The sequence below is a fragment of the Platalea leucorodia genome (assembly GCF_965183815.1).
Source record: "Platalea leucorodia genome assembly, chromosome: 2".
Taxonomy (NCBI): Eukaryota; Metazoa; Chordata; class Aves; order Pelecaniformes; family Threskiornithidae; genus Platalea; species Platalea leucorodia.
Genome location: NC_138824.1, coordinates 24,204,496 through 24,231,467, shown reverse-complemented (window position 1 = coordinate 24,231,467; position 26,972 = coordinate 24,204,496). Strand labels below are relative to the sequence as shown.

The 26,972-nt window shown below is 40.8% G+C and overlaps 1 protein-coding gene across 3 annotated transcripts; it reads left to right on the top strand.

The window, feature by feature from the left end:
- Window positions 1-986: 986 nt before the first annotated feature.
- Window positions 987-25,588, top strand: HSPH1 (heat shock protein family H (Hsp110) member 1). Of its 3 annotated transcripts, XM_082304835.1 has the most exons (18): window positions 987-1,263; window positions 2,050-2,107; window positions 5,669-5,809; window positions 7,225-7,347; window positions 8,542-8,641; window positions 11,966-12,099; window positions 12,591-12,835; window positions 13,751-13,979; window positions 14,887-14,993; window positions 16,400-16,533; window positions 18,750-18,955; window positions 19,758-19,886; window positions 20,640-20,777; window positions 21,209-21,334; window positions 21,852-21,959; window positions 22,056-22,175; window positions 23,348-23,509; window positions 24,006-25,587. In XM_082304835.1, exons 1-18 carry the CDS (start codon window positions 1,157-1,159, stop codon window positions 24,204-24,206), a joined length of 2,568 nt encoding a protein of 855 aa, XP_082160961.1. In that variant the 5' UTR covers window positions 987-1,156; the 3' UTR covers window positions 24,207-25,587. The 3 variants fall into 3 exon arrangements, with proteins under 3 accessions (XP_082160961.1, XP_082160960.1, XP_082160959.1); XM_082304834.1 differs by lacking the exon at window positions 19,758-19,886 and having other exon boundaries at window positions 1,045-1,263; window positions 24,006-25,588; XM_082304833.1 differs by lacking the exon at window positions 21,852-21,959 and having other exon boundaries at window positions 1,046-1,263; window positions 24,006-25,588.
- The last annotated feature ends 1,384 nt before the right edge of the window (window positions 25,589-26,972 follow it).

Below are 26,972 nucleotides of genomic sequence, written 5' to 3'. Positions count from 1 at the left end.
GCACCCCAACAGCATGGTGCCGAGGTACCTATAACAATGTGATAGTCGACTCCACAGAGGTTTCCCCGTGTATTAGAGGAGTGAGGATATTATCACAGATTAACTGCTTATCCTCCATTCTCCCATACATCGAGGCTCAGCAAAATACAAGCTCCTTGAGCAGTAGAGCTGAGTAACACACTCGGACAGCAGAGCACCGCTGCACTTCACCTGCGCCCCAGCAGTTTCCTCACACAGCCCCTGCCACCGTGCTCCCTCCGTGGCTGCCAGACCCTACGGCTTCCGGCCGCCATGGCTGGAGCCCTTCCCCCCGCCACCCCCAGGCTCGTTCCGCCCCACTGCCGGCAAAGCAGACGCCACCGACGCGTACCGCCATTTGCAACGCTTCAACGAGGCCTCAGCACTCAGAGAGTCGTCATCCCACCCCCCCCCCTTTTTGTGCCAGACAGCAAGAGCGGAGCCCTCCGCACGGCCCCCTCCCCGGCCGGCCGCCCGCACCGCCCGGTCCCGGCCCCGGCCCCGGCCCCGGGAAAACACCCCGCCGCCCCTCAGGAGCGCCACGCCGCGGGGCAAAGGGGAGGCTGCGAGCAGAAGGGCTGGGAAAGGGAGGCGAGGCGAGGCGAGGCGACCAGGGGAGCGCGCCGATGAGGCTGCCCCGCGGCTCACTACCCGCGCGGAGAAGCCGTTCAACGGCCGCCACCAGGCGGGCGCGAGACGCCGCCTGCGCGCGCTTCCCGCCCCCACCGCCTTCCCGGCCTAGCCCCGCCCCTGCCCGCCTGGCCCCGCCCCTGCCCCGCCGGCTCTGACAGAGGCCGGCGCATCCCCGCCCCGCCTCCTCCCAGGGCGGCAGTCGGCGGCGTCCGCGGTCGCCATGGGAACGCCCCGCGTCACCGGGCCCCGGCGCCGCCGATTGGCAGGAATTGTTCGAGAACGCCGTCGAAGGCGGAAGCGGAAGCCGCACGTGGAGCCGGTGAGTGGTTGCCGCAGTTTCTGGAAACTTCGTCCCATTGTCATATTTAAAGCGGCGGTGCCGGCTCCGCTCCCTCCCTCCCCTCCCGCCTGCGCACGGAGCCGCCGCGCGCGCGGTGCCGGTACCGGGGCCGGCGGCCGCAGCAGCAGCGGGGCAGGGCGGGGGCCTCCCCCTGGCGGCGGGGCCATGGCCGTGGTGGGCTTTGACCTGGGCTTCCAGAGCTGCTACATCGCCGTGGCGCGGGCCGGCGGCATCGAGACCGTCGCCAACGAGTTCAGCGACCGGTGCACGCCGTGAGTGCAGGGGGGCCGGCGAGGGGGGTGGGGGGCGCAGCCGGGTCCCTCACGGGCCCGGGGGGCAGGCAGGAGCCGGTCAATGGAAGCCGCTGGAAGCTTCCAGCCGGGTGGTGGTGGGGGGTGTCCGCGGTGTGGGGCCGGCGCGGCCCCCGCTCCTCGCCGCCTCCTCACGGGCCCCCGAGAGGCCGCGGGGGTCGGCAGGTGCGGGGCGGGGCGGCGCTCCCCTGCCTCCCCCCCCCCGGGACGGGGCCGGAGCGGGGCCGGCGGGCAGCGGGCGCTGCCTGGGAGGGCAGCCGCGGCGGGGGGCTTCCCGGTAATGGTGCGGCCGGCGGCGGGCTCCCCGCCGGGGCAGCCGGGTTCAGGGGGGGCGCGGGGGCGGCACACGGGCTCGCTCTCGGCGTGCGGCCGGGAGGACCCTTACAGCCGCCCCGGCGCCGTTCTCCTGTCGTCTGAGGTACAGAAAGCCCCGGGCTCACGGCGGGAGTTAGTTGTGAAGTTGTGAGCAGCCAGACACAGACGGGCAGGATTCAGGCTGGATGTGAGCTCTTAGTCGTGATCACCGCGTTTAACTGTTCGGATAAACCTTTGGGAAAGGTCCTGGATTCGAGCCAAGACTTCAGGACGGATAAGAGGCTTATTGTAGTGTTTTACCACAAGCTGGAAGAATGGCACTTCAACAGAAAGACTTTGGTGCTTTATTTGCAATTGAAGAAAACGTATCCGTGATGGTCCTCAGTCGGGTTTATAGTCAGCACGGAGTTAATTAGCCGTTGTTCTTTTCAGATCGGTGGTTTCCTTTGGATCCAAAAACAGAGCTATTGGTGTCTCGGCTAAAAACCAGGTAGGTCCTTTCCTGGCATTTGTGCATCACAGTAAATCGGCCAGTGCAAACTGCTCAAGTACCAGTGGGTGTAAAGAGAGTTGGCTTGCTGTAGTTAAAACCAAGCAACTTCATTTTCCTTGTCAAGCCTTTTATTTTAGAAATGCTGCACTGTGCTGCCATGCTTCCTTCAGAGAAAGGCAGGATGGTTTTGCTAGAACGTTACTGCTCTCTCTTTCATTAATAGTAATATTTTCCAGTTGAACGCATTCCTTTTCTGACAATGTAAGGTCATCGGGTTTCTTTTCCTAATGGTTGTATGTAGGATTTTCCTTGCACTTGAAAGGAAACATTTTAAATGATGTGTATAGTTTCTTAAAATTAGATGCAACGGCAGAGTCTTGGCTCAGATTCTTAAAGCTCGTCAGGTACTTTACTACCTTTGGTTTCACTGAAAGGGAAATGCCTGTGTTTTTGAAGGTGTAAGTCCTTAGTCTTTTTTTTGGGGGGGGGGGGGGGGGGGCTGATTGAAGTGCTCTGAAAGATTGAATGTCTTCTTCGTTAAAGTAGTATTTTCAGTTTAAAAGGAGAGCTTAATTCTGACAAATCTTAGCATAACTAAATGTAACGGTTGAATAACCCCCCCCCCTCCCCCGGTGTTGCGCCGTAGGTTGTTACGTAACCGCTGTGCGCGGCGACCCAGCGTGGGGCCGGCCTGCGGCCTCCCCTGGCCTGGCCGCTGCCTGTCCCTCCTGTAGGAAAAGGACTGCAGTGGGTTTCCACAGAGAGGGCACTAAAGGAGACTTCCCCCCCCCCCCCCCCCCCACTGTAATAGCTCCCCTCCTAATTTTGAACAGCCAAGGAACTATGAATAGGTTACGTGTTCACAAGCACACATACCCTTTCTGTTACAGGTTAACATTTGGAGTAATAAGTAAATACATATCTTTGTGTTTTTCCCTTAAATTTCATTTTAGCATTGCTTTTGTTTATTTGACTGCTTCCACTGTTTCAAGTCGGAAACAGGTATGATTCATCAGTGTGCAGAAATGAGTTGTTACTCAAAACAAGCAACTGATCTGAATCCTATGTACTCTCGAGTGTGTTTCAGTATTGTTAGATTATTCCAGTAAATGCTGTTGAAAATGTGAATAAGCTGAAAGTGAAGTAGATTCTCTCTCTCAAATTCCGTTTAAAAGCATGTATGTGCAGTGACAACTGTGACTTCAGTTGCCTTCAGATTAACCTTTATGTTACTATATTGAGTCTTTTAATGCTTGCTTGTCCTAGCAGTTGAAACTAAATATTTTTGCCAGAAGAAAAGGATGTGATACTTCAAATGATGAAAGATTTCGGAGCATTTATTTCTCTTGCTGTAAGCGGTCCAGTTTGGCTGACCGTAAATCATGTTTCTTTTGTAAATGTAGAAGTTTCTTGACATGGACAACAGAGTTATATTTTCAGTGTCCTAGGGCGTAGTAGCTACTTAAATCAAAGAGTAAAATGATACCTTTCATTTGAATGAGTTTCTTGGTTAAAAAAATAAAAAGCCACAATAAAAGCCCCCACAAAACAGAAGAAAAAAAAAAAGAACCAGTTTTTGACTGGTGACTTCAACAATGTGATTATGTGTGAGAGAGCTCATAATACTCAGAGGTGCTATCTTGCTTTAACAGTTGAGGAGCTGCTGTTGGAGCTAATTTTCAGAGAATTTCTGTTTCCTTTAGGTGAGTCTGGTAGCATTGGAGATGAGAGCAATATGTTAGTTAACAGACGATAATTCTCATCTTAATTGTGACTAAGCAGGAAGATATTAAAACATGCTACAGACCTAATGGCATACAATTACTCTAAAAATATCTTAAGATTGTTCTCTTAGAAAAGGCTCTGAGCTTAATTCTAAATTAGGCTATAAAAGCTACCAGAATGTTTGTGCTTCTCTGCCCGCTGCATGGTAATGATTTTTGCTTCTATGTTCTTAAGCAATACAGCTGTCAATTATGTAGTATTCAAGTAGTCTGAAGTTATGGCTATACAAATAAATGAAACCATGCCAGGAAATTATCTTGGACACAGGAACCTAAATACTCTATTGCATTAAAGCACTGGAATAGTTCCTGGCATGTTTTTTGGCGTGTACTAACTCATGCTCTTACTAATAATTGCTGAGCTCTGTTTGGTGATTAGAATAAACCAGGGATGATTCCCACTGGGGAATTTGGGTCTGACATCTTTCCGTCCACACACACAGCTTTCTGAAAGTTGCTGTTTAATACTATGGGTATGGCCTGCTTCTTTGTCAGGGAGCTTTTCTGTTGGAGAACTGTTGTATAGTTTTTCTAATATAAGATGCAGCTCAGATTTTTCATAGAATCATAGAATGTCCTGAGTTGGAAGGGACCCACAGGGATCATAGAGTCCAACTCCTGTCCCTCCATAGGACAACCCCAAAAATCACACCATGTGTCTGAGGGCGTTGTCCAAATGCTTCTTGAATCTTGTCAGGCTTGGCGCCGTGACCACCTCCCCGGGGAGCTTGTTCCAGTGCCCCACTACCCTTTGGGTGAAGAACCTTTTCCTGATATCCAACCTAAATTCCGTGATGGAGAATTTTGCATCCAATAAGAAACTGATGCTTTCCTTTGAGGGTAGTGAATGCTAGAAATCTTCCTTGGTATGTTCATCATTTGAGTTATCATGCAATCTGTTGGTGCCTGCCTAAGTCTATTCTGGAGAGAACAACAGGCTTCTATAGTTTCTCTCTGATAGAATAGGATTCCTTCTACTCTGAGATACTTGCAGTATCTCTATTAGGCAGGTCTAGTGTAATTTCTGTTCTGCATTGCATTCCCGATAAAGAATGCTTCTCTAGGTCAGTTGGTTCTGTGAGGAGCATGCACTGTAGTTCAGCATATACTTTAAACTGACATTGTTACCAAAAAAGTCTCATCTTTCTTGCTGTTGTCTATGCACTGTACCCTTCTTTGGTCTGGTGCAAGAATTTGAGTGACTGCTAGGTGAGTATGAACAGGGAAATGATGTGGTTTAAGAGTAACTCGGGGAAGAAAGCGAGTATTGAAATATATGGGGAGACTTACAGCTTGAAGCTTAGTAACTGTGAAAACACTTGTTCGCACTTAATGTAATGGGGTTTAAAGTGAACAGCTGGAGGTGAGGTGGCTGGGGTTGGAGTGCCAGTCTATAGGCATTGCATACTTGTGAAGCTGGCTCCTATCTAATTCTTTGAATTCTGTCTCAATTAAGTGACTAAAGTAGTAGGCACTGTAGATCCTGTTATTGGTCACCTGATTGCTTTGAGGTTTTACAGATACTTGTATAATCCCTATAATACTTAATATATAACGGTCTGTAAGTATCTATGTCTCTGACTCATATAATCTTCTGTAATAATGAGCTGATATAAAGTACCAGATAGTAATTACAGGTGTTATAGCAACAGATGTGACAAGTGAGTGAGCAGTTGTCTTAAAACTTGACTAATGCTTGGGGGCATACAGAGCAGCACTGAACATTGCAGGTTGATTAATTGTGGATTTCTAAATATCCTGTATTTCTTTACAGCAAATTACTCATGCCCACAACACAGTATCTAACTTCAAGAGATTCCATGGCCGTTCATTTAATGATCCTTTTGTTCAGAAGGAAAAAGAAAAGTTGAGCTATGATTTGGTTCCTATGAAGAATGGTGGAGTTGGAGTAAAGGTAAATTTGCAGTGAATCTTTTTGGGTTTTATAGCTGAATTTAAAAGTTTACATTTCAGCACCTAGTTGTGAAAATACGGGTTTCATTTAATTACCCTAAAGGTTTTCTTTAACATTTCTCTTAAAAAAGAGCTCTTGTATGAATAGACAGCTTCATCTTTAAATAGTAGATGTTAACTATCAAATTAAGGTTAGTTTGAGAGTAATTGCTGAAATGTGAGCTTCCCTGTTGGTGAATTGCACATCCAGCTCTAACATCCTGGCAGAAAAACTGCTAAGATAATTACGAGGTCATATGGTTTTACTTCAAAGTATTAACCTTTCTGTCACTCTTGTGTGGAATGCATTGCAACAGTCTAATTATGTGGTTACAAATTCCTTATAAAGTAGTAGGAACTCTGCTTTAGAATAGTTGCTATAAATGAGTGACATGTTTGTCTTTAGTGGACTGTCTGGTATAAGTTACTTGCAACAGATGCTCAAAACCAGTTTGTACCACATTGCAGGTTTGACTCTTGCTTATGTTTCAAGGAGTTTGCTGATACAATGTCAGCTCTTCCTAGAATAGGTGCAGTTAATAACATTTCATTAATTTACAGAAATATATAAAAATATTGATAATGAAGCCTTGCTGGCATAACAGACGATGGATGCTGCTTCACTAATGAAGACCCTATCTTAGGGCTGTGCATTTGAGACTGGGATGTTTAGAGAACTATTTTTCTATTAAAACTGAAATGCTTAACTTTTCCCCAAATTGGACTGATAAAAGGCAAGTGCTGTTTTCAAGAATCAGTTGTAACATGTCCCTTCACTTCATCATTGCCGTTTATTTTATTACACAGAAAAATAGTGATTCAAGAACAATTTCTTGGTAAGGGAGCAGCAAATAAACTTTTTGCTTAGCTTCATCTTAAGCTTTTAGTTGTCTTATGTGCATAGGTGCACTGTAGTTGCGCAGTTCTTCCTTTCAGAGACTCTTCATGTATTTGACCAGAAGCATAAAAATGTCAGGGGAAAATAGTCAGCAAGCAATTCTGGACTTTTTTTGCAGTTGGCAGCAGTTTGAAAATTGATGGCTATTTTTACTTTTTTGGCATAATGCTGTGTGACCACGTCTAGCTTTAATCACATTTTAGGCTTGTGTCACTTTTTAAATCACTTCCTAGATATTTCCTTCATCTATGTAGTTGATATGGTTCTTGATGTTTTAAGTCTGTGAAAATGGAATTATTGCTTCTGTAGACACTCAACTGGGAAATTAAATTGTGAAATGAAGTTTTATCATGAAATAATTAAGCACGTCATGATTGATAGATTATTAGTCAGCAGCGTAGCAAAAAAAACCATTAAATGTAAGTAATTTTTCCTCCAGTTGAAATAATGGAATTATTTTACCTATTTCTTCTATCCAGGTCATGTACATGGACGAGGAGCATATCTTCAGCGTGGAACAGATTTCAGCCATGTTACTGACTAAATTAAAGGAGACTGCAGAGAGTAACCTGAAAAAGCCAGTAACAGACTGTGTTATTTCTGTAAGTAATTGTAGTGCGCAGGAACATTGTGTCTTTTAACTTCAGCTATTGGGGGCATTTTGTTTCTATTCATGTAGAGTGAAAAAGAACACTGCATAAGAACTTACAAAGGGATTAATCCTAACTAGCTTTAGAGCTTTTGACTTAAAGAAATCCCAGGGCCACTTGCATATTCCAGACCCTGACTCACTTCATGAACTCATTCTCTTGGAGATGTCTGAACTGTCAGACCCAGAATATTTCTGGGATCCAGGTATATATCCTTCTGCTGCAGCTTGTTTCCATGACTAAGCATGCTAATTACTCATTAAAGACATGTTTGTTTATCTAAGTTTGCCCTCTCGCAGCTGAAAACCTTAGTTTCTGTCCTGTTTATGTTCATCCTCTCAGTTAATTTTTTTTTTTTTCAATTTATGACTATGCAGAAAATGATCTCAGATAAAGAACAGTCATTCTATTGCAAAGCCTGAGTATAAAATAACATCTGCCTCTGTGTTCTCAATGACTCTTGGAACAAGTCTGTCTCATGTTGCATCTAGGAATATTTAGTTCTGTTATTATTAGAAGAGGTTTTGTTCTCAGGTTGATACCTGGAAAGTTACTGTCTTATAATGATGTAGTTTCTGTCCCTGAGGACATCAGAGGTCACTGTCCAACACTAATACTAAGATATGTAGCAAATTTTCAACAACATATTCCTTCAGAATCTCTTGCCACTTCTTGCCCAAATTTTGGCCAAAACAGATTCTCTTTATTTGTTATCTCTTATTTCTTTGTGTCTCTCACATCTGTAATATTGCTGTACTTCCCCCTGCCTTTACTTTCTTGGACAGGAATACATTTCCTAATTCTGATTAAGGTTATTCCATGTCTCTGTCTCCATAATACCCAGTTTCATATTTTGCACCAGTAATTAAGGTTCCTAGCATTTGTATACAAATAACTCATTTGTTTCTTGCTAGTGCGTGCTGGTGTAAACTAGCTGGTGCTCATTTAATTCCATCTCAGCTTGATTGAATGGAATATTTGAAGTCTCTATTCAGTACAGTAGTTGCATGTTAAAAGACCTGCAGTGAGCAAGTGTATTCCTCAAAGAGGAGAAATAGATACAATTTTTAGATAAGTATTTTCAAATAAACAGTGTGATGTCTCATTTTCTGGAAATAACTTCCCATTCTCACCTGCTTTCTTCAGGTTCCATCATTTTTCACAGATGCTGAAAGGAGGTCCCTTCTGGATGCAGCGCAGATTGTTGGATTAAATTGTCTTAGATTAATGAATGACATGACAGCAGGTAAGTAGGGTAAAACAGCAGTTTCTGCAAAGGAAAGGTGTGATGGTGCATTTAGTTACTCTAAGAAACAGGGCTGACTTGAAAAATCGGACATGAGACATAAACGTTCTAAAAACTTGGTGCTCTTCTCTTGATTTAGTCTTTCATTTTAATCTCTTCTGTGTGAAGGGGTAGAAGAGATGAAGCTTTAGTGATAGTTATCTCCAGTTATCTCCCTGCGTAGTTATTTAGGAGTCACCGCATGTGCCTGGACTACTTGTGCACTTAGTTTACTCTCCAGATTTTGTGGAAGAAACCTTATGATGCACAGTTGCAGGATTTAGGCACTCTTAAAGGAAGTTCATTGATCAAGTGTCAGCACTTGGTAATTTCCAAGATTTTTGTCAGTATAATTGTGGTTTTAAAACACATGCACACAAAAAAGTAATTAATCTCCTTTGCTAATCTGTTTGCAACTCTAAAAACACATCAGCAGAACCAAGAGTTTATTTGGTCTTTCTTGAAACAAGCATTCTTACCTTTGTCTTCTGGCATTTTTCTGTTTGCATTTGGTGAGAGAGCATTTGTTCTGTGTTTTCAAATGGCATAATAACTAGCACTTGTTTCCTGGGGGAAGGGTTGGTTAAGTAAAGGTCTGTACCAGAAGACAATTACTTTCCTGCCCCCACTGCCCATGTTCATTAGGTGAGTAGGGAAGAGTTTACTTTGGGAGAATGTTCCATGTGAGCATTTCTTGGTGCATACCAGCTAGATTCATACTTTTGAATTTTCTATTTTAATTTATGTTTTTAAGGAGTAAAGGAATCTTAGATATTCATTGCTGGAATGGTATCTTCAAAAGTTTTTCCAGAATCAGTTTTAGATGAGTACCTACATGGTAATGTATAGGATTTCTAGTAAATCATAGAATCGTAAAATACCAGGTTGGAAGGGATGTCAGGGATCATCTGGTCCAACCTTTCTAGCACAATCTAGACAAGATGCCCCAGCACCATGTCCAGATGAGTCTCAAACATGTTCAGCATAGCGGAGTCAACCACTTCCCTGGGGAGATTATTCCAATAATTGACTGTTCTCATTGTGAAAAACTTACCTCTCGTGTCCAATTGGAATATCCCTGGGAGTAACTTGTACCTGTTACCCCTTGTCCTCACCATGTGACTCCTTGTAAATGTAGTTGTTTCATCAGTATTATGGTCTTTACATTGAACAGTGTGTATTTGCACCTAATGAAGAGCAAATCTGACCATATCATTGCAAAAGCCATAGGTGCATGTTTCTGTCATCTAGCTTTAGCTTAATTCTTTGTTTATATAGCAAAGAGTGCTACAGAGAACATGTGGTAGTGTGAATTCTTGAGGTGGGTAAGTGTGGACCCCACAGTAGGTACACTTCATCCCACATGCCTGGATTCTTCTGAGTTACAGGGCTTGTACATATCTAGGGTGACTGTGGAGAGAGGAGGAGGAAGGATGAATATCCAACCCTCTATTTTTAACCTTCAAATTCCATTTAGAAGTCAAAAAAGGAGTATCTTTCCAACCCCTTTCTGTATTGAAGCAGAAGTAATCCTTCATACCTGATTCAGAGATGACCTCTCATGATGGGGTGTTACAAGCCAACTACAGGCCTTGCCAAAAAAGGCATTTTCACTTCCTTTTTGTTTGGCAGAACACGTCAGCCCAGCCTTTGGCCATGCAAGAACCTTGAGAACTTTTCAGGACTTTTTAGCAAGGATCTTTAGAAGCTTTGCCATTGGGATGAGCAGTCCCCAGAAAAGCAGTTAGTTCTTTCATCCCCTTAGCAGCACCAGCAGCCGCCTTTACTGTGTAGCACGTAACATTTCTAAATTTCTTTTCTTTACCTTGCAAGGCTAATGAGTACTATCCAAGTTTTCCCTAATATTTTAAATGTAAGAATCTTCAATTATATCTTTGGGGAAGGGGTCCTGAGGTTTAGTAGGGCAGAAAAGGGAAAAAAAAAAAAATTTAACGAAAGGCAAACTGTGCTGTGATTTATCAAGTTTTGTTCATAAATTTATTTTTAGCTTGGAAACAAGGACAGTGTGTTCAGTCTGCTCAGAAATACAAACGTTATGTGAATGAACAGACCAATACACAATTTCAATCAAATCTAGATCTCAAGGATATAACAAATACATTTTGTGAAATAGAGTTTCTGCTTTTAGTTAACCACGTCTTAATGACTGCTTGTGGGGGGGATTAATGAGTGCTGGTATTGGGTTTTTATAGACCCTAAAGAATCCGCACAGATGAGAATGAGTGCACCAACTGCAGGGGAACTTTATTAGACACCAGAATCCATAAATCTCAAGTCTCTGACCAGTGGGAAACTTGGCTGCCCTTGTTCCAGATGGTCTGGAACTACTGCTTTTGATGTGAGAGAGGGAGTCGGCATCCCTTTCTCCTCAAGTGAGAGGATGTCAGTGTGACTATAAAACATTGCTCGTCAGAGCATGTGTTCCTGGCCTGCCTTACCACCTTCTCTAATGCTCTCATCCTCTTTCCTGATAATCTGCTTAGTTATCTTCATCTTGGGATTTTTTTTTGTCATATGCAAATGTATGTTCTTGCACATTCTATCTCATGCCAAAATCTCAGCCTTTCCTATGTAACCATGTAGCCAAGACACTCTAGGGTTTCATTTATCTTCAATTACTGCATCAGCCTCCTGCCTAGCTTTGACACTGCTATCTATCCATCCAGAGTGAATGCTGCTGCAAAACCATGTTCTGTCCTTTGACTACATTATCCTGTGTTTACATGCCCCAGTGGCTTCTGTTTTACACTTTTGATGCACTCCACACACTGTCCCTGCCTGATATTCTATATAGACTGAGATTCTTTCCCTTTGCAGCCTCTGCTGACCATTTATACTGGTCTTAGACAAAACCTTCATGCCTGGGAGATACACCTTGTAAATACACAACTGGATCTGGGTTTCGTTATAAAGATGCTCTGTGTTTTTAATTACTATGGATTACTATGCAAAGCAAAAAAAAGAGTTGTTAATAAACAGATCAAAGTAGACACCCCCCACCCTGAACAGGGTTGTTGCTTCTTATTTTTTCATGCTGAAACACTTAGAGAGCATATACATGACTGAGGAAGGATGTTTTCCTTCTCTGATCCTACAACATATATTATTGGGCTAAAGCTTCCACATAGGTAAGACCTTGCATAGGTGTATGTCTGTATTTATCCTGCTGCTCTTGTTCCTGTAGCTTAATATTCACAGGGATGTGATGGCATGCAATTGGAGACTCACTAGAAATTGCATTGATATCTGACGCTTGTTTTGCAGTGGCTCTCAATTATGGAATTTATAAACAAGACCTTCCAGCTCCTGAAGAGAAGCCACGGATAGTTGTGTTTGTTGATATGGGACATTCTGCATTTCAAGTATCAGCCTGTGCATTCAACAAGAGTAAACTAAAGGTAGTAAGATTTAAATAAAAGGGTTTATGAGACTTTAGAATCAAGTAGCCTGGAAACCTGCCTTGTTTTTAAAATTCTGAAATAATTTAATGTATGGGAAGTGGCAACGAGTCAAAAGGTGAAGATTTTTATCAGTGTCCTTCATTTCATTAGGATGGTTTCAAATAGAGGCTGTAAATTCCTTGCAATACATCAATGTAAGATATACAACTACTACCATTTAGTTTGTTTTATCTAAATGGATATGTGTATGGATTAAAATTGTGAATGCTTAGGATTGTCACCTAGTTGCTTAGTCTTACTTCCACTGTAAAAGTGAAGAGAAATTTTTGGCTGATACGGTTGATTGAAGTACTTAAGCCTGTGTATTGGAAGATAGGCTGACTTGTCCCCAACCTTTTTGAAGCAACGGCTTGCTCATACTGGAAGACTGCTATTCCATTTGATTTTTACAGAGTGTAGGACTAAATAATTCTGTTCTTTGAAACCAGGTACTTGGCACAGCATTTGACCCTTTCCTAGGTGGAAGAAACTTTGATGGAAAGCTAGTAGATTACTTTTGTGCGGAAATAAAAGCAAAGTACAAACTGGATCCAAAAGCAAAAGTTCGAGCTCTTCTTCGTCTGTATCAGGAATGTGAGAAGCTGAAGAAATTAATGAGTTCAAATAGCACAGACATTCCCCTAAATATTGAGTGTTTCATGAATGATATTGATGTATCTGGAAAAATGAACAGGTGAGTTCTGTACAAGACAGGCAGTTGCTTGGGTGGCCATATTTCTTAAACAAGTGTTTCTTTCCATGTTTGAGAGAAACTTACTGTGCTAAAATTAAGTGCAAGTGCTGAATAGCTGTGGCATTTCTGTAATGCTAGAATAAGTAAGGCTGTGAAATGTAATGTTCAGCTACCTGAGCATTGTTTCAGTGTAATAATGCATACATAAGAAGCTTGGATTCTTTTTGTAGAATGACACATTCTTAAAACCATGGATTGATGCATGCAAACCAGACCCAGGAGGGTTGGCTGCATATTTAGGCCTCCTGCATATTTTAGGTAACCTAAATCCCATACTGCTCTTAAGATAGCAACAAATGAAGCTTTGTTCCTTTTTTCTGTTCTTATTGTACTGTGGATATTGGCAGAGAAATGGAGGACAGAAAATGGTGCTTATAGGGGGTGACTTGATTATGGCCTGAGTGTAAATGAAGTCTGTGTCTGTCTGTCTCTTGCACACACTCACAGGCACAATTTAATTTGTAGTCACTTTTAGTCCTGTAACTACTGCCAAGAGAGTGGTGGGGTTTTTTAATTCCCTCCAGTATTTAGGCAACAGGTTTTCATTGTAAAGGAAGTATTGGTGTTTTCTGTATTCTTATCTATACCCTCTGCTGAGAGGCAAATATATAGCACCTGCCCAAACAATACCTTTATCTTATTTAACTACATTGATAGCAGCATAGGAAAATCTGTAAGCAGCTGTTCATGTACTGCCTTGTTTATGGTTGTCACTTCAGCCTACTCACAAGGGTTTAGCTTTAAGTCTCTTTGCGTGGTTAACAGACCTGGTCAGCATCAGTTTGGAAAGAAGAATATCAGGAAATCTTAGTGGTGGGACAGGCATTCTTGGGTTAATTCTGTTTATTTCCTTAGGTCACAATTTGAAGAATTGTGTGCTGACTTGCTGCAAAGGATAGAGGTGCCTCTGCTTTCACTAATGGAACAAACACAGCTGAAAGTGGAAGATGTAACTTCTGTAGAGATTGTGGGAGGAGCAACCCGCATTCCTGCTGTCAAAGAGAGGATTTCTAAATTCTTTGGCAAAGATATCAGTACAACGCTGAATGCAGATGAAGCCATAGCTAGGGGCTGTGCTCTGCAGGTATAGTACCGGCCACACTTGATAAACTTAAAACGTTCCTTGAGAGCACTTTTTTTAAGAATTAACCAAGCAGTTATGAGAAATGGCAGAAGTGGTCCATTTTAAAGCACACAAGGGAACATAAATGTTCACTGGGTCTTGTGATGGGACTATGCTGTTTAAGAAGTCCAGAGTACTCCTCTGTGGTCCAGGGCTTGCATATTCTGTAGGCCGTCCACTCTTCAAAAGAACAGGATATAGGGATTTTTGATGAGAAGAATTTAAGTCACTGTCAAGCTGAGGGAAGAAATATATATCAACAAAGTGTATGAGAAGTATCTATGGAGAGCCCAAAACACTGCAAGTTTGCATTTTCTGGTATCCAACTTTCCATCAATGTGAAACAGACTTTTATTTTGTCTCCCCCCCATTTTTATAGTTTCCAACTAGTGAACTATATTTTACAAGCAAACCACTCGTTCTGCCATCTTGTTTTTCTCCTTTACTTATTCTCTTATTTCACCCTCTCTTCTCTGACTTGTTTCTTTACTGCATCTCACTAATTGCTTTCCGTCACTAGCAATCAGTTGTTTCTAGGGAAAGAAGCAGGACCTGTAAGAAACACCACTTCTTTTGGGACTAAGTAATGCTGCACTTCCATTCTTTACAGTCCTGGTATTCATTTAGACTGTACCTTTTTTCACAAGCTACGGTAAGAATAAGGCCAAAAGTCCTGCTAACCCAAAGAGTAAAAACACTTCTGTATGAGATTTCTGTTTTCTTATCATACTCCATTGAAATCAAGCAATTTGCCTAGCTGTGTTTTAGTAAAGTCAACAAAGTTCTCTTGTTTAAAGATCTTTAGCTGTCTTGGGCAGGTGGAGCAGAGCAGTTAACTGACTTTAATGCACATATCTTTTTTGTTTAGTGTGCAATTCTTTCTCCAGCTTTTAAAGTGAGAGAATTCTCTGTGACAGATGCTACACCATTCCCAATATCTCTGCTGTGGAACACAGAAGCAGAGGACACTGAAGGGTAGGTAGCTCAAACTACAGTTCTGTGAAGCTTTTGGCCTTCGTAATTCAAGGATAATGTTCTTGGTTGCATTTAAACTAGGATCTTGGCATTCTGATGCAGAAAACCTGTAGGCTGTGTACCAGAGGTGGTTGACAGTGGAGATTGTGTAAAGGCATGCATTGAAATTTTAACTATAACTCCTCATATGTTAAAAAATAAAGATTAAAAAAAATTGTGATTGAATGAGCTAGCAACCAATATCTTGTCTTGCATTGCTCTTATCTGGTTGTCAGGTTTTGGAATACAAAATGAACTAGAACTGCTGGATCCTGATCCGACTTTACCTTCTGTTTTTGTTGTGGGTTTTTTGTTGGGGGGGTGGGGTGGGGTGTTGTTTTGTTTTGTTTTTTACTCAAGGTGTTCTTAACACCTATCTGGATTCTTGTTTTAGTAGGAACATTATGCACTATGTAAATATTGTGAGCTTACATGGATGCTGTTTGGCTGAAAACAGAAGCAAGGATTTAACTCTTACAGTTTCATAAGAGAAATTTCTTGCAATTGCAGTGTCTTAAGACTGATATCTCTGCTATTAACTATGCCATGCCTGTGGGAAATGCAGTTGCTGTCTAGGATGTAAAGTGGTCTGAGTTTAACTTTGGGGAAGTTTAGAGTTCTACAGGGACCTGTTTGTATCTTTCTCATATTCTTTGTAATTCAGCCTTTTCTTTTTTGTCTGTCTTCTGTGGAGATGCAGGACCTAATTGTTCTGTCACATGCTTCTGAGAGCAACCTGTGGGTTCACATTCTAGGTGAAGCTCTTATTTTCTTACATTTAGGTTATTAGATGAGATCCTTCCATAGTTAGGAGACAAAGCTTACTTGGAAATTAGAATCAGACTGGCATAATAGTGGACAGACCCTAGAGGAAGAACATAAAATAAAGCTGGTTGTCTTTCTGTCATATCAAGGAATGAATAATAATCTGGTGTCAGGGTTCTCAACTGAGCCACAGAAAGTAAATGGGTAAGGAATTAACAGGGCTATAATTAGCCTCTTGAGACTAACTGAGTAAGGGTGCAAATTATGGTTTAAATTATGCTATTCCAAGCTCAGAATAATGTCTTTGCAGGAAACAAATTTTGGAGGTCTGCTGATAGTCTGTCACTGAGTTGACACCTACATCTAAACTTACTTGTTTCTGAGACTCAAAATGAGTGAAATAAGACAATTTCCCATTACAGTACACAACAGTGGTTTTGTTCTTTTTCCTTACAGTACAGTAGTGAAGTATCTTTCTTGGAATTGTTCAGAAGGGTAAATGTGTCAAAACATGGTGATGTTTCTCTGAAGAGTTCTGACCCTAGATCAAAGCCTTCAGTTCAAATACTCTGCTAAAAGTGATATTTTTCTCTTAATTATAGGGTTCATGAGGTGTTCAGCAGAAATCATCCAGCACCTTTCTCCAAGGTTCTTACATTCTATAGGAAAGGTCCATTTGAGTTAGAAGCTTTTTATTCTGATCCTAATGGAGTCCCATATCCTGAGTCAAAAATTGGTAAGTAATTGTCCTGGAAATGGTGTTGTCTCACATTGTTTGGTCTTAAATTAGTTCTGTAACTGTGTTGTGTTACAGTATGGCTATGAGACATATATTTATTTTTTTTGTCTGGAGGACTCCATTTTCAGTTTTCCCGTTCCATAGTGTACTGGTTTGGGCTGGGATAGAGTAACTGAATTTGGATTTTTTTATTTTTCTAGCTTCTAAAGTTGCGTCAGTCTAATGAAGAAATAAGGGGAAACTATAGCCGAATGCCCAGGACTAGAATGGGGCTATCACTGCAAAAGCTAACTTTTGAAATTTTTTAGTCGTCTTTTCTGCTTTTTACCTAAAACAAGCTAGGAATACTTGAAAAAATATCTCCTGCGTATAAAAAAAACACATCTTGAGTAACTCGTTGTTGTTTTTTTCCTATACTTTCTGGGTTTGACGTAATGCTGAATAAGTTTTAATCAAGACAGCCTGAAATAGTGGCAGCTACAAGACTATAGTATTGATTTGAGTTGCCTAGGTAACATTTATAAGCAGCTTTTTCATCCTCTGACAAATTACAACATCGATGGTGTGACACGAAGAGTTTATGGTGTGGTTAGTGAGAAAAAGATTGCGATAGTAAAGACAGGCCAATTAAATAATTGCTCTTGAGTTCTAAGCATGTAATTAAATGTTGCATGTTTGCATGTAAAATTAAGGTAAATCTATTACTAGTTGTCAAGTAATTGCTTGGTTTTGTTAGAAAGCTCAACAGTTAGAAAGCTCAAAATTTTGTTTTGTTTTAGAGTGGTGGAAGAAATGACAAAACTTGGTTAAGTATTTGACAATACAGCTGTCCTGTTGGTTAACAGTGCACTTAAAATACCATATCACCAAAACTGTAGTGTTAAAGACAAGCTTTATAAATATTCTTAAAATGAGTGGGAGAATATATAGGGCAAAAACATCTCCATCTGATTTACCAGTATTTCAGCTAATACCTAATGCATTACAAAGTTACCAAAAACTATTATCCTAACAGAAAACATCAGTTATTTTCTCTACTTCAAAGCAAATTATGTGGTTGTTTCACTGAGAGTCACAAAGTTCAAATATCATATGTCTTAGAAACCAGCACAATATTTTGTGGCTACAGAAACAGAAAACTTCCTTTCATGTTAACTCTTACCATAAAGACTGACAGTGGGATTTGTGAGTGTTCAATTTATATGGATTTAACAAACAAGAAGATATTTAACTGCTGTTCTGCAAACTGGTGAGAACAGAACTGAAAATCAGACTGATTTCAGCTCGCTTGCTGATTAACTCTTTGCTCAGGACAGAATTGTTAGGAGTCCTAACGGGTGAGTCAGTAGTTCTGATGAGACTACCAAAAGGGAGGACAGGTCACAACTCGTGTTATAGGATTTCTAAGAGACGGGGGATTACATTCTTTAGCCTGTGAAGTAAGCAGGTAAAAGCTTGTATGCATGTGGTTTAGATCTATTGATGAAGGAACAGTATGTGCAAGCATGTGTATCCAGCCTGTGATGAAATCGGTGAACTTGTGCTTTGCAGCTAGACAAGCATCGTAATCTCCAGGTCACTCTTTTGGTGATACACATGTAACCATGTAGTAGGCAGAAAAATACGTCTGCTCTTAATGTCAAGGAGATCTGATTCTTCATTAACTGTTGTCTGTCTGTTTCTTAGTTTCACAATGCTTGTTTCAAGTATTACAGAAGTTACAAAACAATTGCATTTTGCCCTAGAATAAAAGGTAACAGCAGACCTACGTGGATGTTAGAAGCTGAAAAGAACACTTCTAGAAATACTGTTTCTATGTTGGGCAGTAACTTGTATTAAAAAGACATACTGCTTAACACTGGCATTAGACTAAACCTTTGTGTAGTTTTCTTTCATCCCACTATAGCATCACAGATAGCACAAGTAAGGGGGAGTGAGCTTTTTGTATTTGTATTACAAGTGGCAGGAGAACCTACCCTAGATGATGAAAATAAATATACTCCCTTTTGATTTGTAAGGTAAAGTTGGCTGAAAAGCAGTATGCTTTTGGGGTTTTGTAGTATTCTTTTCATTTTGGGGACCATGACATTAGCACAGAGGATTCATCAAATATTTAGAAAATGTGTCCTCAATGAAAGAGTGAGGAGTTTTCCTGGCTCTGTAATATTACCTATTTAATTCCACTGTGTGAGTATTGATTCTTTTGTTTTTAGGTAGGTATGTTATCCAGAATGTGGCAGCCCAGAAAGATGGAGAGAAGTCTAAAGTCAAAGTGAAAGTCCGTGTCAATACTCACGGCATTTTCAGTGTGTCCACTGCATCCATGGTAGAACCAGTTAAAAGTGAAGACAGTGAAGATGTGGGTGTTGAGACTGAAGTAGAATCTCAGGACCAGAGGCCTGTTGAAAACTCAAGTGATGTAAGTTGACCTTTTTTGTGTGTGAATGCCTTTACTGATGAAAGTCTGTTCTGTTGTTATATACTCTGGAAGAAAAATACCTTCTTCTATGGAAGCAAAATGAGGTTAATTTTGAGACGTGCGTAGCTGTCAGGAAACATGTCTTTATAAGAACAGGAGAAAATTAGTGCTATCTTGAAAGTGTGTGGACTTCAAAATCAATTATTGGGCAAAGTGCCAAACAGTAGCAGGTGGGTTGCTTGAGGGTGGGGTTGCTTGCAGCTGCCATTGTTATCTGTGTTCCAAATAGGAAAACTTGGTTTGGATTATTAGTCATCCATGCTCTCTGTGTTAAAAGGACTTGTGTGTAATAATTCGTATTGTAAAGTTTTAAAATGTTTTGTGGAAGGGAGAGCTTGATTGTTTTCTACAGCATTGAAGCCGAGGGGAACACTGGGGAATAATGCAGCAGTATTATGGTGTACTTGATGTTTTAATGGTTTTCTGAGGGGGGGAAAACTTAAAAGCTATGACTCAATAAATTAAAAGCCACTTTTTGTAAGAGAAGGTGGTAGCATGCACACACACGCACACAAGTATTACGCTGCAAGCCTGGCACTGGTAGCATTCTCACTAAGTCCTTCTGAACTTGCACCTAGTCTGTATCTCCATTAGTTAAAGCGTGTGTGTTTCTGCGTGTGCACAGAATGCTTTGTAGGGCACTTTGTACAGTATGTGCGTCAGAAGTGAAGTGCCCTATAACTTCTATTAAATATACGTGCACATGCCTTCTACATCCTTTGTGCCTGGGCTTTCATTTCAGAAAAGTATCCAGCAAGAGAACAGTGAGGCTGGAACACAGTCCCAGGTACAAACTGATGGTCAGCAAACGTCACAGTCTCCCCCTTCATCAGAACCTCCCTCTGAAGAAAACAAAATCCCAGATGTCAAAGTGAGTGACCCTTTAACTCTGTTGAAAATGTTATGCTATATAATGGGGACTTTTAAAATGGTAACATATTCCAGTAAGAAGTAAGGAACTTGGTGCTTGGAACCTTCTTCATTTTTATACCTTTTCTATTGTGGAAAATAACGTATATATCGTGATGATTTTCATACAGAGTTTGCAAAGGAATTCCTGCAAGAAGTCTCGCTCTACCGTTTCCCTGTCTTTATGCAGTGTTGTACAGCTAATTTATTTGACTTGCAGACATTTCAATTTGTTTAACAGCTGTTAGAGACCAAGCTTATTAGGCCTGCTGAGAGAAGTTGGGATCAGGAATTTGTAAACCTAAGAGGAAATAATCTATGTGAAAAACATATGCCTGCATGATATTGCTAGTGCTTTGCTCTTTCATCTGTATAAGATGAAAAATGTTTTGGGTTAAAATCTTAACCGCTGTCAGCATCACCAGTGAAGTGCTAAGCTACAGATGGGCACTTCTGGAAAACGTGCAAATACACCGTATAGCTAAGAAATGTCCTTCCTATAGCTTAGTACTTACTGTCTGTGAAATAGACTGCAAGCGGACTAGGATAGGAGGTGGAATCCTGGAAGGGAAAGTGCCTCACAAGTACATTTTGAAGATTCTGAAAGAACACAAAGTCTCTGCATGTTCTTCCTGTGAATGTTTCTTTCATCATAGTGCTACTTCATCAGAAGGAAGTCTGGAAAATTATCTTATTTTTCTTCTCTCCAACTCAGACAAATGAGAAGAAAGGTGATCAGCCCCCAGAAGCTAAAAAACCCAAGATAAAAGTGAAGAATGTGGAACTACCTATTGAAGCTAACTTGGTTTGGCAGTTAGGAAAAGATCTCCTCAATATGTATATTGAAACAGAGGTGAGTTAGTGTGTGGTTTAGACTGCTTTCTTGATTGCAGTTATTAACCATTCATCCCTTTTTTAAGGCAATCTCTGATCTTTTTGCTGTAACCCTGGAGTGTGGACTCAAATAACTTGCAGTGAGCCAATATACAGTCCAACTCTAACACATAACTGACAAATACTAATCAGAAAGATTGAAGTGTTGTTTATAGTGATAGTATCAGAGCACTGATCCATCGAATGACATCACAGATTGGTTCGAGCTGTTGTAATCTAGAGAAGTGCACCCCATTTCTTCAGGTGAGTCCACTGTGTAGCAATGAGAATTCCAGCAGTTATGTGAGCCAAGGCCTCTGGGAGATTACCGTGTTTTACAGGAGTTGTGCTTTGTAGAATGCTGTTTGAACATGGGTATTTTGTAATTAAAATATTTTTGTGATTATACAGGGTAAGATGATTATGCAAGACAAACTGGAAAAAGAAAGAAATGATGCAAAGAATGCAGTGGAGGAATATGTGTATGAGTTCAGGGACAAGTTGTCTGGACCATATGAAAAGTTTGTTTGTGAAAAGGTAGGTTATGGTTTCAGGAGCTTCTCTGAAAATACTGATACCAAATATCTATTTTGTGTTCCTTGGTCAAGCTTTCTTATAGCCATCCTGGAAATAGCTGAAAACTGTAACTCATTTGAGTGATGGCTGGAACTGATCCAGAATTAGGTTCAGTCTTAGCAAATAGTATATATCCCTGAAAATAAATTTTGTTACAAATGGAATAAAATTTTGTTTCCAAATAAAGTTGATGACTAAAAGGGGAAGCTGTGTTGCTGTATCTATAACCAAAACATAAATTAAAGCTGCACCCCAAGCATTGGCCTAATCAAAGACAAAAGGCTATAAATGCTACCTATGTTGTAGACATGTGGGTTTCCCAGTTCAGAAGCTGGTGTGGTTTAATTGACTTAATTAGCCCAAAGCTGCAGCAGAAATGTAATTTTTATGTAGGAGGCCAAGAATTAATGTTTATATTTACCAGTATCCTGTTACTGTGAGACAGTCAATTGGTGCATATTTTGATGTTTGACAATAGGATCTGCAGGGATTCTCTGCACTCCTGACAGAGACAGAAGGCTGGCTGTATGAAGAGGGTGAGGATGAAGCTAAGCAGGTGTATGTAGACAAATTAGAGAATTTAAAGGTAGGTCTGTTAGTATGCCCAAATTGCAAAATTTCCAAAATATCATGCAAATCAATGTTAAGGAACCACATAACGCATAGGAATTGCTTTTTCTAGAAATTAGGTACTCCAATTGAAATGCGCTATCAAGAAGCAGAAGAACGACCAAAGCTGTTAGAAGAACTGGGACACAGGCTCCAGTATTATGCTACAATAGCTGGGGAATTCAGGAATAAAGTAAGTGGCCTCAAAGTACCTTTCTTTTACCACATAGTGTTTCACTGAGGCTCACCAGCTGGCAGAGGCTTCAAATTCACATTCAGATGAGCTGCAATCTACTGTTATGTATGTCACAAATTTAACACTGCAAATGTTTCCCAGTACTCAAAAAAAAAAAAAAAATATCTCATGTAGTGTATCATATCTTCAGTTGCTTGATACTTCTAGATGTTTTCAGGCCAAAATGGACATTCTTACAAAGAGTGAGATTTAGACTGTGATCTGATTCTTGACCTTTTAAAAGCTAATCTGATGTTTAGAAGTGTGCTATTCTTCCAGTTCTTTTAGGAGCAAGAGTTGTGCCATGGTGAGAAGCGTTAGTGTGAAAGCTACTCAGGATAAACTAAAACATGTAGGGTTTTTTATTATATATGGGCGTTTGGGTTTTTGGGTATTTGCCATCGGTATTTGAAGATAAGCATTCCTGCCTTTTGAAAATGTACTCCTTGGGTTTCAACTTTATGTGTTTTAATAGGGCAGCTCACAACACTCAAGCTAATTCAGTTTGAGACTTGCATCAGCATCAGAAACAATTATGTCCTCACAGCTATAGCGAAGTCCTTCAGTAGTATTACACAGTCTTGAAATAATTAGCATCATTGAAAATAGTACATTTAATACTTGAATCCATATTTGGACTTCTTAACTAAAATCCTAGGTTGTGTTGCTGGGTAGGTCCTCCTCCTGATACCAGTTGATTGTGTAACTATGGCATTGTAGGGAATGCTCGTAAAGTTGAACAACTGATCCTTTCCCTTTCTGTGTACAGCAGAATGACACTGCCTAAACAACCTTGGGCCCATGTAAGATTCTTCAGGAGGGAGGGGATGGTTTTTTATCAGCCCTGTTAAGAATGTTATATTTTATTGCGTGACCTGTTTGTGAAGCCTCTATTCCCCTTGTGAACTAGGTTTCTTGTTTGATTATTGGGCAAAGGAAGCTTTATTTTGATATCTGTATTTCTTGTTGTCTCTTGCTGTAACAGATCTGGCTTGTTGCCAACTTCTGTTTATTTTGAAAATCAGTAAAGATTATAAATGGTAAATAATTGGGGGTAATGTTGTTGGTATAACTTCATGACAGCAAACCTGACACTTATTAACTAATACAAAACATTTGTATTTGGGCAGGATGAGAAATACATCCATATCGATGAAATGGAAATGATGAAAGTAGAGAAGTGTGTTAGTGAAGTGGTAGAGTGGATGAATAATGCTGTGAGTGCACAGGCTAAGAAGAGCTTAGATCAGGATCCGGCTGTGCATTCAAGTGAAATTAAGGCAAAGCTACAGGTGAGTACCATAAGAAACTAATTTTAGAGGCTGGTGCTAAAGATAGACTCATATGTCCCCCTCCCTCTTCCCCAATGTCATCTTACTGCTCCAGTGTTCTTAAAGTGTAGTTAAAAAGTAGGGACAGAAGGAGATTCAGTAGAAAGCAGAGGAGCTGTACTATACTGTATACAATTCTGTGGAGCTTATTGACATTTTGTCTTTCAGTCGTCTTAAACTCAGATTGTTTTTCAGTGTTACTGGTAGGCACAAAATAGTCTTGAAAAAATCCCATGTGAAATCCAAAATATAAAGTTGAAGAACTTTGCCCACAGAACTTCAGAAAGTAAAACAGTTAACTTATTTCAGGGTACAATAAATGTTTGTCAGTTTGGACTCAGGAAACAAATACAGAAGCAAGTTTCAAATAGTCTTTTGGGCACAGGACTCTTCACATTAGTGAAGCTGGTGGGTCCTTAATATATATTTTGACCACATCTTTTCCCTTTTATTTTAGGAGTTAAACAATGTCTGTGAGCCTGTTGTGACACAACCAAAACCAAAAGTTGACTCTCCTAAGGAAGAACACCCATTAAATGAACAGAGCGATTATAAAACGGAAGACATGGGAGAAGATGACAAAAATTCTGAAATGCCTCAGCAAAATGGTGAATGTCATCCGAGTGATCAAAACACCATTAGCATGGACTTGGACTAAACCACTGCACTTGCAGCAATTATTTCATCCCATGACAGAAGATATTTTTGCTGTCGTATGTGATGGGGGGGTGGGGAATGCATTGTTTTGGGAACTATTTATATTTTTTTCTTAAGATTTGTCTGGGATATGTAGTGTTATGGGAGGAAGAATAGTAATAGTGTTGGTCATGACTATCCTAAAAGGAAAATTGCCTTGGTAACTTTCAGATTCCTGTGGAATTGTGAGTTCATACTAAGCTTCTGTGCAGTATTATACCATTTGCATCACTAAAGATGAAAAGAAGCCTTTGCTCTGAGATATACTGCTCCTTCAAAAGGTTGTAATCGAAACCTTCGTAGGCATTTGTAGATGCCAAGGTAGTTTTCTTTCGTCTGGACATCTAATTGGGTATGTCAATAAAAAGCAAGTGTCTGTCCCGTTCATAAGGACTTTCCAGGAGAAATCCATCTGTTCTAAGGTTTTTGATTATTGCAGTCCAAAGCACTTATCAGATAATAAGATGGTGAAATGTGTTAGTAGCATGCAGAAACGCTTACGTTTCATCTCTTGCTAAACAATACATTTTTCATGTGGGGTACATAAAATGAAGGAAATGCTAATTCTGTTAGTGTTATTGTGAAGCTTTTTAATGAGCTTTAAAATAAAGTTCATTTTACTGGTATCTCCTGGCTTGTTGGGTTTAGCTGTTTTCAGTACTTCTGGTGTAAGTGTTGCTCTTGTCACAGTTTGTGACAGGCCATTGCTTTGTGTTCCTGTGCAGAAGAGTCATAACAAGGCTTAAAACTCTCACACTTAGCACAGAACAGTTGTGCAGTGAGTTGAAAGTAACTCAGCTGCTTAATGAGTTTTGCCTCTTCTTTGTCCCAAGGATTGTACACATCTGTGAAGTGTCCAGGTTCTTTCAGGTGTTAAGACACGGGACGAAATTTGTAACACACAGGACCTTATAGCTTAGAGACAATCTGCAGTTCAGAATAAGATGTTAGAATGTGATTGAATATTTAGACTAGGCTCTGCTGCCTTTTGTTACAGACTAAACTGAAATGGTAAAATGAGATTTCAGCCCATTCTGCTGAGCCAGTGGCTCTGGTTAGACCTTGGTAAAGGTTTTAAAAATTAAGAATTCCTCTGAAGTAAATCTCTAGTCTATTGAAGAAGCTTACTTTTGGGTACTCGGAGCAGGGGAGGATGCTGGAAGAGATTGTATCCTCTGCTTTAGACATCCAATTACACAAGGGAATTGGGCACCTGAAGTACTGAGGGAAGGATTTTTCTTGGAAGCGCATTCCAAAGGGTGTTACTTCTACTGATGCATTGGAGCATAGACCCCATATATAAGCACGTGACACCAGATGCTGGAAGATCAGTGTCACTAAATGCAAAGTTGTTTGGTTTTTTGGGGTGTTTTTTGGGGGTTTTTTTGTGTGTGTTTTTTTTTTTTAAGAGTTAGTGTGGCTCCAGCAGTATTTTGTCTGCAACAACAAAACCAAAAAGGAAAAAAGAGCTATTAGTCCTACTGGAGCTACTGACAAAGGAGTACAGGTGAGATGACTGGTGCTTTCTAGGGCCAACTAATCCTACTCATGGCAAGTGTTTTTCTTCTAGTTGGCACTTTTAGCGGCACCCTAAGTTTTCTCACGGCTAGGGGCAGGAACCATACTATAGTGTGTGCAGCTTCCCACGGTAGTGCCCAGTTTTCTGCATTGACTGTAAGCAACTGGATTAGCAAAATGCAGATCGCTAACTGGCTGCTTTGAGCTGCTTGTTCTTCACCTCTGCTGATCTGTTAGACAATTGCATACAGTAGGCAACACTAAGAATACTTTGTTCCCTATCCTTTTCCTAGACCTAAAGAATAGGAAGTCAGACTGGACTTCAAAACCATGTTTGGAGTGGAAGAGTACTTCTGTCTTGGTACCAGAGAATGGTAGCATCAAGGGTTAAGTTTTTGTAACAGACTACTGCTTGCTTAGATTATTGCTGAAATGGAAATTACAGTTCTAACACCATAAAAGATATGAACTTACATCGCCAAATCAGTAGGATGCCATAGCAGGAAGCTTAGCCTGATCAGAGGAAAACAGTGTAGAGACATTTAAAGTAGAATTCTGTCAGAACATCTAGTCCTGGATCTACAAAAAGAAGCCTTTCTGGCGCTGGAGTGATGGCTTGTCATGTGTTCAGTTACCTCTATAGAAGGCACTGCTCTAATTTTCCTCTAATGAACCTTTGTAAAAGAAGTCTGCACTGAGAACAGACAAATTTGGGGTGTTTTTCAGATTTCTGGAGCATTAACTATTTCATAGCAACTAATGGTGTGGTAAGTGATTGGTCCCTTATGATTAAGTGGCTTGCTTAAATTCTTACAGCGCTTGTGCTTCAACCTGAGGGGGGGGCGGAATGAAAGCAGAAATCAGTGATTCAACTTTTCCTCCTCTCCCCTCAATATAATGAGTTTCTTGCTTTCTACTTTACCTTTTACCAGACACATGTGACAATCACGTGTGCATGTTTCCACTTTGATCTCGGCATCAGTCACAGGGAGGTGAGGACATTGAGGATGGCAGTTACCTTCATGCTGCAGCATACCAGGCAGAAGAACACTCAGCAGCCCAAGGCATAGATTGCTGGCCAGTTTAATCTTGCTGTCACGGGGGTGCAGTATGTTACTGACTAAATATTGCACAAAGGTTTGAATCTTTTTTTTTTTTTTTTTTTCTTCCAACAGAAGAGAACTTGATTACTCTAAAACAAGCTTTTGAG

What these genes read in the sequence shown, in the direction of transcription:
- HSPH1 (XM_082304835.1), top strand. Translation starts at nt 1,157, where the DNA reads ATGGCCGTGGTGGGCTTTGACCTGGGCTTCCAGAGCTGCTACATCGCC. An exon ending in GTGTCTCGGCTAAAAACCAG is followed by an intron (nt 2,108 to 5,668) that starts GTAGGTCCTTTC and finishes ATTTCTTTACAG; the next exon opens with CAAATTACTCATGCCCACAA. An exon ending in ACAAATTAGAGAATTTAAAG is followed by an intron (nt 21,960 to 22,055) that starts GTAGGTCTGTTA and finishes TGCTTTTTCTAG; the next exon opens with AAATTAGGTACTCCAATTGA.